We start from the raw sequence: 12844 nt of genomic DNA, 5'->3' as shown, positions 1-12844 counted from the left end.
AAAAATTTACAATTGCGGTAAACACATAACCACTCTGCTCGAAAAATACTCACTCGTGACGACCACGCGGTGCTCGAGGACTCTGGCTTGACAACTCGCCAAAATGCACAGTTCAACAAAATAAAATTAAAATAATAATAATAATAATAATAATCGAAACAAAAAAAAAAAATTTTAACCACCACAAATACGGGGTATTGAAATGACCGATAAGCGCAGTACAAACTTCCACTCACCCTCTACAGCGGTCGACGAGGGGATGTTGGTTGTTGTCCAGCTCTCGGCGATCCTCGGCAGGGTTTGATAACTCCTTCCCAGGCTGCAGCAATTGCGTAATTCCAAAGTCAGCTGCGAGACACACGCGGTACGACGACGATTTTGTCTTAACTTGATTCTTTCTTTATTTTTTTTGTTTCTTTAACAAAACAATTTGCCTTCGCGGCACTTAAATATTTATTACTGGTATTATGCGACAATATATAGCCTTCGCGGCACTCAAATTAGTTTAATTGAAGCTAATTAATCTCAAAATAATATTGCTTGAACAAGATAAAATTATCAACCACGTGTTGTCAGCAACAAGCATCCAGCAAAGATGGCTGCAACCTCTCCGATCACGTGGATCTCACACGCGACTCCCCACTCTATCGCCCCGCTCAGCTGCTACCTCAGAGATGGCGCCAGCGGTACCATAAATTGTTCATTACTGAACCTTCGAGTCCATGGCTCGGATTGATGGCGCGCGTGCTCTCGCGTTTGAAACTCGAACTACTCGTGGCTTACAGGCTGACGGTCGTTGGTTTTGATGCGAGTTTTCCCTTGTTTTATCCGCGGGTCTTCCTGGATTGGTCGCGGCTTGCCTTACTCGATGATCGTGGTCCACTTCCGGTGAGCGAGTTGGAAGCTTGTCCGGCTAATTACTAACTAATTCTTAAGTACTAACTTAACTTAACAATAATTAATCTCCACCTACCAGAGTCTTCGGGGATCGTTGCTGGAAGCCTGTCGCTAGTCGCGTTACTCTACCTGAGACTTCCCATCACTCCCGTGTGCCTCGCAGGTCCTAATTATTATTATTATCAAATTCAGAAACCAAAAATGAATTATTGACTAAAATTAATTTAACGCGTGGGATCCGCCGAGGACCGGACAATCTCAAATGTCACAACTGCCCTCCCCCAGGCGAATCACACGGGTCAGCGGAATCGCACTGCTCTCATCGGTCTGGATATACCACCACCCATGCCCATGCTCCGTCGATCTGCTACTTCCCGAGCTTACTCGTACTGTTTGCTGAAATGGAATGGTTATAATACTATACGTAACACGACACCAATTCACCCTCTTAACTTTTTATTAATAATAGAATAGTTAGCGCGGCCGCGCGAGATCTCTCGTATAAACGCGGTACATAGAAGGGTTATGAACACAAAAAACATTAATAATAAAGAAAAATCAAACACACAAAACTCAAATAAAATAATAATAATGCGATAAATAGGTACCACTTAAACTTGATGTTTTGACCATTTCTTCAAATAATTTGATAGCCTTAAAAATTTTAATGGAATCAAAAAATGTTGAAAATATGGTTTTCATTTAACATCATTTATGCTTTTCCCATTATAATCAAATTTCGTCAGTTGTATTTTATTGTGCACAAAATAACCTGTAAATTTCACAGCTATTTTATATTTTAAAAGTATTTCTTTTATTACTTATGATGTATCAAATGTACCTCTACGACGTATGATTATAACTGGTCTTGTCATTACGATAGCACCTACAGTTCTTATCGGATCTTAATGAAATTTTCCACACTTATTCTATAGGCAATTATCTTGATCAAGTTCAAAGATGGGCTGAATCGTTCGAATAGTTGTGAAGTTATGGCTGTTCGAAATTTCCACGAATTTTCGAAAAAATCAGTTTTTATTCACTGTTGAAGTTCATATAACATTAAAACTAAAACTGATAGACAATTCCAGTAAAAAGTATTTGAAAGCTTGTCTAATAAGCTTTAATGAAAGACCTTAAACTCAATGTTTTGACCATTTCTTCCAATAATTTGATAGCCTTAAAAATTTTAATGGAATCAACAAATGTTGAAAATATGGTTTTCATTTCACATAACTTATGCATTTCCCATTATAATACAATTTTGTCAGTTGTATTATAGTGTGAAGAAAATAACCTGTAAATTTCACTGCTATTTTATATTTTAAAAGTATTTTTTTTATTATTCATGCTGTTTCAATCGTACCTGTACGTCCGATAATTATAACTGATCTTGCCATCGTAATAGTAATTACAATTATGATCTCATACTAATTAAAATTTCTATACTTTGTTTACGTGAAGGTTAGTTTAGTACATTACCTATATAATGTTTTGTCAAACCAACTATCTGAAGTTCTCTATCGAAAATAGTCGTTGTCTTTTTTTACTCTCACTCTTAGAAAACGAGCCTAATTTCATATCATGGCTATTGTACACTAACATGTATCACAAGATATGTATGTATGAAACTTTTTATATAGATTAATTGGAAAATCTACCTTCCATTTCGGCTGCCGAATGGCCTTTTTTATTTTTCTCCAAGCTGCCTCGAATAACACATAAGCACTTCAACACAAGGTTTTTAATAACTATTACAGTTTCACTGAAATATATTTGATGCCAAGCTTCACACTACTACTTTTGAGAACACTGGAGAGCTGGTGAAGAACTGTAAAGACTCGGAACGAAAACCACTCTTTATAATACGAATTCCCACTACGATTTTGGTGGAGAAATGGGGAAAAAAAAGATAAAAGTGTAAATTTTCAGAAAAAATTGACTCATTTGTTTATAACAAAATAAAAGTGAAAGTTGCTGAAGATAAGATAAGGTATACACGTATTAATAAGTAAAAAAATGCGTCATTTGTTATAAAAATATCCCCACCCTTCCGCATACCTTAAACTTTAATCTTAAAAACATTTAAACAATAACAACATTCGTCATTTTTCCAACCTAAATTTTAAAAATACCCCCACTCCAACGCCCTCTATATCCTTATTCATGAACCATATCAATCCCATATCCCCACCTCATACTCCAGGCCCCAATCCTACAGTATCAATCTCATATCCCCTCCCCCAATCCCAAATTTCCCTTTCCTCAAGCCCCCCAAATCTACTAGGAAAAATGCTACAAGCGCCCTCTCCCGGATACCACTATGGAAGATCAACAGAAAGCGCCACCAGCACACCCTATCTCAACTGTCGGTATGAAAAATTTCCCCGAACCCCCACCTATCCATGAGTGTATTGTAGATCCCTGTTGTGGGAGGGGAAGCCTCTCTCCTTATCTACTTAAGTTCGTTTTAAAAAATGAAAATAAACTTTCCAACTTGGAAAATTGTCAGCTATGATTAGTAATTCAATATATGGGTCATTCCACCAAATAAAATTATTTTTACGGGGCGACCCCCGTCGATTTGGTTCAAACTTTGTGGAGTCGTTCTATATATTAAAAAAAAATTCTCTGAAAATTTGAGCCTTTTATAAACAGCTGTTTCAAAGTTATGATTTTTTGAATTTTTAAAAAATTTTTGTTTTCAACTTTTTCATTAATTTTTTTGAAGGAAAAATTTTTTTTTTAAAAATGAGCACATAACAGTTTTTCGTAGGAAAAATTCTCAGCTTTCCAATAAGAATATCAATTCTTTATTTTATGTTACAGAAGACCTTTTAAAATTCGATTAAAGATGAAAAAACGATTTTTATGACTGTGCGGCGGTTGATACATCTAATTTGATATTTTTTTCTGAAAGCTGAGATTTTTTCCCACAAAATATGTGATTTTCACGATGTGCATATTTTTTGTTTGAACTAAATCAATAATTATTTAAATTCAAGTCATTGATTTTATAGTTTTAACAAACTGTAATAGTTCATTGTGTGGCAAGAGATGAAACAAAACGATGTCAGACGAAAGTAAAGTAGGCTGCTCGAGTCGTAGGCAAAAGCTGACAGTAACTGCAATCTGAAGTTGTGTTTTATCTAGTGTTACACACTATTTTTTTCATGATTACCTGCATTGAAAATTATTATCAGTGTCAGCAGCCAGTTAGAATCAAGTTATATTAAGACTAATGGTGTGATCAACCATTAGTGTACGCCTAACTTATGATTTGCAATTTATAACTAAACAGAAACCATAAATACTATTTATTATGTACACAAATTTTTATAAAACTTGATTACAAAGTCAGAACTGTCATTAACGCAGATGACATCAATAGTCTGAAATCACTATTGAACAAAACACAAGAATCAAAGTTCAAATTATTAATTCCTAGACTTGAACCATTGATGCTGGTATCATGAAAATCGTTTTAGAATTCTTGTTCTTAGAGCTTTACTGCAGATACGTACCGAAAAACATATCCTCACACCGCAAAATTTATACATCCAGATATTCAAATTAACCTGCTTATAAGACCATAGAAATTTATATATAAGAATCATAAAACTATATAAACTTTTATATAACCATATATGATTTTATATAACCGTATTAAACTCTTTTGTACTTATACAAATTTATTTATAAATTTATATGAAATCACATCAATTTTCATTAATTAGACCGGTCTACAAAAAAAAAATTTTTTGATTGGTGCCGCTCATTCTAGGTTATATTTTGGTTAATTAGCCCACAAGATGCTATGCGAAGCTGTCAAAATTATGAAGCTACGTTCAGGTTTGTATCGATCGTTATAATAACCTAAAAAACGTAGTTTGTCATAGTTAATGTCATTATAATCAATAAATTTTTTAAAAAATTAATAATATTGATATGCCACCATTTACATATAGCGTAAACCTAAACATGCAAACCTTCTCAATAAGACACTTAATAGATAAATTGAGAAAAATATAGATAGCCCGAACTGGGAATCGAACTCAGACTAATTCGGTATCGCGCCAAGTGCTCTACCAGTTGAGCTATCCGGCACTATAATGAGAACGTTTTTATCAAGATTTAAAGGTGATGAAAGATAGATACCAAGGTCGCTGGGATGAGCATATGATGGCAGATTACTGTTGGAGTATTACACGGGAACGTCCTGAAGACATCCATCGGAGAAAATCTAAAAAGAGAAGCTTCTAACCTGTGAAATAAAATGTGTAATTAAATGTATTTAACTGTTTTGAATTAAATGTTCTTTTGTTTTTTAATAAATGAAATCTCGAAAACTATCCTGTTGCGTAAATATCAAATGTTCGCGCCAAAACACTTGATAACTCGACGCTCTACTATACCAGAGGTGCTGCTATCGACGCGCCCTCTGATACTCGGAATTTCAACTCGATAGCCAGCTGCGCGGCAACTGGCATTATTCTACAACACCTGGCATAGAACACCACGTGCAATCAGTATTATAATTTTCAATTACATCGTGCTAATTATCGTGCTTCATTAATTACATTAAGTTGATTACTACTCGCAAATTCATCAGGTATTATTATTCATCTACATTTTTTATTTATATTCTCACAAATTAAATTTGATATTGATTTTTGAGACTACAAAGTAATTATTATACGTTCAGACTCGGCTCGCTACGCATCTTTTTTTATACTCGGCTCTTACTCGTACTCTATGTCGCGTATTAAAATTAATTGTGACTTGAATTTATATTCGAAATATTGTGATATTTGTAAATTATTAATTGTCAATAATCTTATTCATTACTGCGCTCGATGTAATTTGTTAATTAAGTGCTCTGATATAAGCTCGTGATCGACTCTTGTACTCTTGCTATTATCTGTGATTTATTTTTATTAAATATGGACAATACACCAAATAAGTGAATTTTTATTTCTTTCATCATCCCGATCCAGCAAACTAAATATTTAATGTAGTTTTTAAGTTAATATTTTACATATCCGTAGCATTAAAAAAGTAAGTGTCACGTTTTTATCAGGGTACCGAGTGTACTTGAAATCAGTTCTATTTAGCAGCACCAAGATCATTGTAGACCTGTGTTATCTGAATTCGTAGAAGAATTTTATAAGGTCATATAAGATTTCATATGATCATACATGATTATGTATAATCGTATAAAACGTGCTCTTGTAATTTCACAATGTTATATATAACTTTATATGAAATTACATCGAATTTTATAAAAATTTTATAAGATTATACGAATTATTGTAAGAATTTAATAAGATCATATGAGTTTTCATATAATCATATTTAACTGTATATAACGTACAACATTTTATCTGGTAACGTTATAAACTCATATATAACTTTATAAAAAATCATATCAACTATTATAAAATCCTTATAAAATTATATAAATTCTTATAAGAATTTAATAAGATCGTTATGAGCTTTCATATGATCATATATGATTATATATAAGCATATGAAACATTACCTGGTATTGTTATAAAGTTATATATAACTTTATATAAAATCACATCAATTGTTAAAAAATTCTTATAAGATTATATGAATCCTTACAAGAATTTTATAAGATTATGTAAGCTTTTATATAATCATATATAAACACATATGTTTATATATGATTCTATAAGAACTTTTTCTCGGGTTTACATAAAATCACATTAATTTTTATAAAATCCTTATAAAACTATATAAGTTTTTATAAGATTTTCATAAGATCATATGAACTTTTATATGATCATATATAATTATATATAAGCATATAAAACTTTATCTAGTACTTTTATAAAGTTATATATAACTTTATATAAAGTCATTGAAACGGTGGGTTGCCGTTCAAACCTGCAAGAGATGTTGAAACAGCCTTTTCGTGGGTTTACCCTGGTAACTCAGACTCAATGAGACTCTATTTTTATATTATTTTAGAATAATTACCCGAACTGGCCTTACATATCTAGACTAACACTAGTACTTAGCCTAAATATCAGTTCGTGGAGATGATGATCTCCCTGTTGACCTTGGATTTGGCTGGACCCTTCTAGATACCCCTTCTGGATCCCTGACTGGACGAGTGTGAGCTTAATGTTCCTTAACGATAAAGGCGCGCAGGATAACAGGTGAATCCACTCAAACACTGGTAGATAATGTTAATTAAGGCTTTATTAAAAGAAAGACTTAATTATGCCACTTTCACACACACTAGCCGGTCTTATTAATTTATAACCGTAATTAATTAACGGGAGCTTACGCAAATCAACTAAATGTGATCTGGTTCAACCTGAGGTAAATTAAACTAAGTGTTAATTTACTGCTGATTAACTAAGTGTAATACAGCACTACTGAATTGAATGGTAATAACTGAGTAGAGTATTACTAGAACTCTAGACTGCCAAAGTGTTAAAGCTGTAATTTATTTGATTGCGCTCCGTTTTATAGACGTGCCGACAAACCGTCACACGTGATATTACCTGGGATCGAGTGATCGCGGAGGCGCACGAATCAACTTCGTAACATCATATCAATTTTTATAAAGTCCTCACGAGAGTATATTAATTCTTACAAGAACTTTATAAGATCATATAAGCTTTTATGTAATCATATATAATTTTTATATATTTCTTATATAAATTGTATATGAACATATATCTTTATATATGATCATATAAAATCTTTTTTTCCCGGGTATATATCAACAAAATCGCTCGCAGCTTGAGCGGTTGTGAATGCCCGGTAAAGTCTGCGTATTCCTTTGGTATAATTGTCTACTCAGTACGGAAAGATACAATTATTAATTAAATTCATGTAGCTATAGATTTAGTAAAACTTGCTTCAAGTACACCAACAGACACTTACTTGCTTTAGAGATAATTTCAACAGTATGAGATGACCATGTGTCTTCTGGCTCTTTAAGATTTTTGAGCCATTGGGTCATATAAGCTTGTGCCATTGAAGTAGGTGGATAACGACAAGTGCAGTTCAATCATATTCATCAAATGCAACGATTGCATAAATCGCATCATTTAAAAATTCTTCAGCTGTAACCATGATTGATAGAATCTGAGAATTTGATTGATAAATAGTGAAAAGTTTTTTCAATTAAAAAAAAAATATATATATATTTTGTAATAGATCAAAATATATAAATTTAGAAATTCGCTTCAATTGGAAATATTTGAACATCAACTTTATTACAAAATAGATTCTCTTGATATTTGATATCGAATCAATCACTTTATTTGAGGTTATGAAAAATGCTGCGTTGGATATTATTAATATTTCAAGTATTTAAATATACTTACATGTGCCAAGTATTAAGTTATAACAAAATAGCATCGATAAATAAACATATACCAGAGCAATAATGATGGTTATATTTAATGGTAATTAAAATTCAGCAGTCAGTAGAACTTCGTCTTGATAGAACTGATTAGAAGAGGCAGGTACTGGTGGTACTGGAGAATCCCCTCCATCGTAATAAAGACGCGAGACACAGCATTATAAGTACATCGCTGCGCAACTTTCAAAAATTTCGCGGCATTTTTAAATTTTTTAGTAGTTATTTTTTTTATCTTTAACAAGAATGTATATAAAACCTCCCGGGTTGTCTAATCTCCGTAAAGGAGAGCGGACAATATGGTTGAGGGCCAACCGGGCGCGTCCCCAGGTGGCGGATAGGGGGACGGCCAAGGTGGGAAGTGGCGGCTCACGATGACCTCCAGCGGGAGAGATATTGTGGGCAGGCCACGACTACTTTGGTTAACATGTGCTACAGGAAACCCGGCGGGTGTAAAAACCAGCCCAGGGGGACCAAGGCCATGTCGCGGACCATCTTCCCAAGCCAAGGTGTAAGCGGTCGTACTGAGGGCTGAATGGCACCGGGGTACTGTGTTCCTAACGATGCACCTTGGGGCACCAGGTGCAACCCCATTGTATCTATGCACCTTCCGCTGTGCAATCAGGCTCTGCCGGCGGTGACCGTATATTTCCTGACTACTCGTGGGACCAAAATGGAAACAACATCAAACAAAAACTCTGGATTGGAGACTTCGAAAGAGGGCTCCGATCTTCTAAATGTCCACATGGACGTAGTAGAGGGCACGGGAGGCTCAGCTAACGCCGGAACTCCTGGAACTCCAGTGGATGGAGGTAAGAAGAAGAACCGCAGTGGAGCTGCGAAAAAGAGGGCCCGGAAAGCCAAATTGGCCGCACGGGAACAATTTTCGGGGCAAAACAGCGGGGACGCTTCTTCCCTCATCAACGTAACCTCGGTGGAGGATGGCTCTTCAGGAACTGGTAGCTCTAAAAGGCCCAGACCTGAGGACCAAACCCCACCAGAGGTGAAAAAAGTGATCAAACGCGGCAAGGTGACCTACAAGCCGACTGGTTTCGGCGACGCAGTTGGGGCGGACAGAAAGGTAGCCATTGTACCTTCTGGATACCCTGACGCGTTGCTGAGCCAGGAGACGGGTGATCTGATCACACAGGCATTAGTCAAGGCGCTGGACGCTGTCCCTACAGGACAGCCCGTCCCGTGCTTCGACGGATGCCGGTGGGATCAAGGAGCTCTGTGGGTTACCTGCGCCGATGTCAAGGCCAAACAGTGGTTGCTGGGGACTGTTCCGGCTATTAAGGCTGGGGAGGGACTCGTTCTTCAAGCTCTGGAGAATGAAAAACTCCCTAGACTTAAGAAGCTGACGGCAGTGGCCCGTCTCCGTAAGATCTTTACTTCGGGCCCTACAGTTAAGCTAGGTGGTCTGACTCTCCCGGATGGGAGGGCGACAGCAAACCACGGAGAAATACTCGCTCATCTCTTTGAAGTACACTTCCCTGGCTCGGAATTGACGGGACAGGAGGGAAATCAAAGAGAGGAGAGAAACCTTACAGTTACCAGACATGGTGACTGGAGGACTGCTGCAAGGGTGGTAACGCCCAGCAGAATTAAATGGACAATTGGCAACTTTGAGAAGTACAAAAGCCCAGGGGTGGGTGGGATTTTTCCGGCTCTCCTACAAGAGGGTGGAGAATCACTTCGCAAACACCTCCTACACATATTGAGGGCCTGTCTGGCCCTAAGTTATGTGCCCAAGCATGGCGTGAGGTCAGGGTAGTCTTTATACCAAAACCTGGGAAAAGTTGCTATGACCTGGTGAAATCCGTCAGGCCTATTAGTCTAACTCCCTTCCTTTTAAAAACCCTGGAAAGGATGGTAGACAGACACATAAGGGACGAAGCGCTGAGTCGAATACCAGTGCATCATTCACAACATGCATACCAGGCTGGCAAATCCGTTAAAACGGCTCTACACGAAGTAGTTAGCTACGTCGAAAGGGTCTTTCGGCAGAGGGAATCAGTTCTGGTAGTATTCATTGATATTGAAGGGGCGTTTGATAATACACCCTTCGAAGCCATTTTGCAAAGCAGTGGAACGCTTTGGGATAGAGGAATCTATCACAGAATGGGCCCACAATATGCTTCGCTCGAGAATAGTGACAACCGAACTTAGTGACACGTGCCCGTGTTAGAAGAGGCTGTCCGCAAGGAGGCGTGACCTCTCCTCTCATGTGGCTATTAGTCATTAACGAGCTTCTAGTAAGGCTGGAGAAGCTAGGAGTACACGCAGTGGGCTACGCGGATGACGTTGGTTTGATGATCAGAGGTAGTAGCCCAGTAGAGATAAGATGGAGGATGCAAAGAGCACTCGATCTTGTACAGAATTGGTGCACCGACAGATCTCTGAAGGTTAACCCTAACAAGACAGAGATGGTGCTCTTCACCAAAAAGAGGAAGCATAAGTTAAATGCGCCTTCAATTTTCGACACTGAGCTGAAGTTTTCAACAGAGGTACGCTACCTCGGAGTAACTCTGGACAATAAGCTCACGTGGAGAAGCCATATAGGGAAACAAGCTCAAAAAGCCACTGCCACTTTTTGGGCTTGTAGAAGGATATTTGGCACAACGTGGGGTCTAAAACCAAAACCAGTCAAGTGGATTTACACGGCTATTTTGATACCCCAATTAACTTTTGCCTTTGTCATTTGGTGGCCCGCAATACGAAGAGACGTCAACATCAAGGCATTAAAAAAGGTCTACCGCCTTGCTCTGCTAGGCATAACAGGAGCGTTTAAAACAACTCCTACCCTAGCTTTGGGGGCACTCCTGAATGTAGTTCCTCCAAATATAACTGTGGGATCTCTGGCTGTAAAAACGGCTTTGAGACTGCATTTTGTTGGGTTGTGGTCGAAGGCTAGGACGGGACATGCATCCATCCTACGGAACAGAGATCTCGAAGAGGTCCTGGCCCAAGGAGGGGACTATGGCTCTCGTAGCTACCACTTCCGACACAAACACAAAGTCCTCTTTCCAAACAGGCAGGAATGGGAAGGAGGGAGCGATGAAATCCTATCACCCCAAGGGCTAGTCTGGTTTACGGACGGGTCCAAAAGGGTAGAGGGAGCAGGTGCAGGAATTTATAGCGGCGGACCCAAAACTGAGATATCCCTCAGACTGGGACACACTGCCTCTATTTTTCAGGCAGAAATATATGCGATCTGGGCCTGTGTAAAGCACATTTTAGAGCTAAATCACAGGAACAAACACATATACATATGCAGTGATAGCCGTGCAGCTCTCAAGTTACTCACATCGGTCGTGGTGACTTCAAAGCTTGTACGGGACTGCATTACACTCGTCAACAAACTAGCGAGCGCCAACTATGTCAATCTCATTTGGGTACCGGGTCACAGCGGTATCAAAGGAAATAACATTGCAAATGAATTGGCAAGGACAGGGGCCTTCAAAACGGACCCTGAGCCAGTCTGTTTAATTCCGGTGCTTCTGTGCTTTATAAGAAGCCACTTGGCTCAATGGACCTGTGACAGGTTCTGGGACCTGTGGCTTGAAGCCGGAGGCATGCGACATACGAGGGCACTAGTTGAAGGACCATCGAAGTCGCTTGGTACCAGTCTAGTAGAGCTCGATAGATCCAAATTAAGGATTATTGTCGGGCTCATTACAGGACACTGGTTTACCGGGAGGCATCTGAAGCTCATGGGCATCACTGATGACTCGATATGCCCTAGATACAATTCAGAAGATGAAACTCCCCTTCACCTGCTGAGCCAATGCAGAGCCTTAGAGGATGTAGGGAAAGACATCTTGGGGATCCGTGATGATACTCGGCCTATCCTATTAGAGGTTGGGATGGGCAGATTTCTGCGATTCTCGAAATCCATAAATCTGCCAACCCAACCTTAATTTTAACGAGAATTGTTCTAGTAGGGCCGAGTACAATGGTTCAAAAGAACTGAGTGCTTGGCTCTACACCAATATTTGAGAATCAAAATATAGTTTTTATATATTGTTGAAATAAAAATTTTAGTTAATTGAATAAATCAAGAAGGCTAAAAAAATATTTATTACAGTTGTTAACTACATATAACTAAATTTGAAAGTTATTAATGAATTACATATACGAAAATTCAAATAAAATTATAATATTATTTATAAGTAAATAAAAACTGCGCAGAAAATAAAAATATTTAAGTACATTACAATATAGCTAGCTCTTGTACACAGAAAAAACAGTTAACTTGGTTCAAGAAAAATATTGTCTTCTGAATTTTCTTTCTTGATTTAATAAAAGTAAAACACTTGATTCAAAAACTTTTTTTTGGTTCAAGACACTAAATTCTCTTGCTCCAAAAAAATTTATTTTTGAAGCGAAATTAAAAATTTCTTGGTTTAAGAAAATGAATTCTTGGCTACAAAAAAGAAGTCATCTCTTGCCAAAAAATCAACGTTTTGAATGAAAAAAAGTTTAACTTCGGTCAAAAAACTTTTTCTTGCCCCAAGAAAAAAAATTTCTTACTCCCAAAAC

The 12844-nt window shown here is 37.4% G+C and overlaps 1 protein-coding gene across 1 annotated transcript; it reads left to right on the top strand.

The window, feature by feature from the left end:
* Positions 1-10527: 10527 nt before the first annotated feature.
* Positions 10528-12222, top strand: LOC130667182 (uncharacterized). Its single transcript, XM_057468673.1, has one exon. It carries the CDS (start codon positions 10528-10530, stop codon positions 12220-12222), a length of 1695 nt encoding a protein of 564 aa, XP_057324656.1.
* Positions 12223-12844: the final 622 nt, after the last annotated feature.

Source organism: Microplitis mediator, chromosome 4 (assembly GCF_029852145.1).
Source record: "Microplitis mediator isolate UGA2020A chromosome 4, iyMicMedi2.1, whole genome shotgun sequence".
Lineage (NCBI taxonomy): Eukaryota > Metazoa > Arthropoda > Insecta > Hymenoptera > Braconidae > Microplitis > Microplitis mediator.
Note: the sequence above shows the minus strand (reverse complement) of the source record. Positions and strands in the feature narration are given on the sequence as shown.

What these genes read in the sequence shown, in the direction of transcription:
- LOC130667182 (XM_057468673.1), top strand. Translation starts at nt 10,528, where the DNA reads ATGTGGCTATTAGTCATTAACGAGCTTCTAGTAAGGCTGGAGAAGCTA.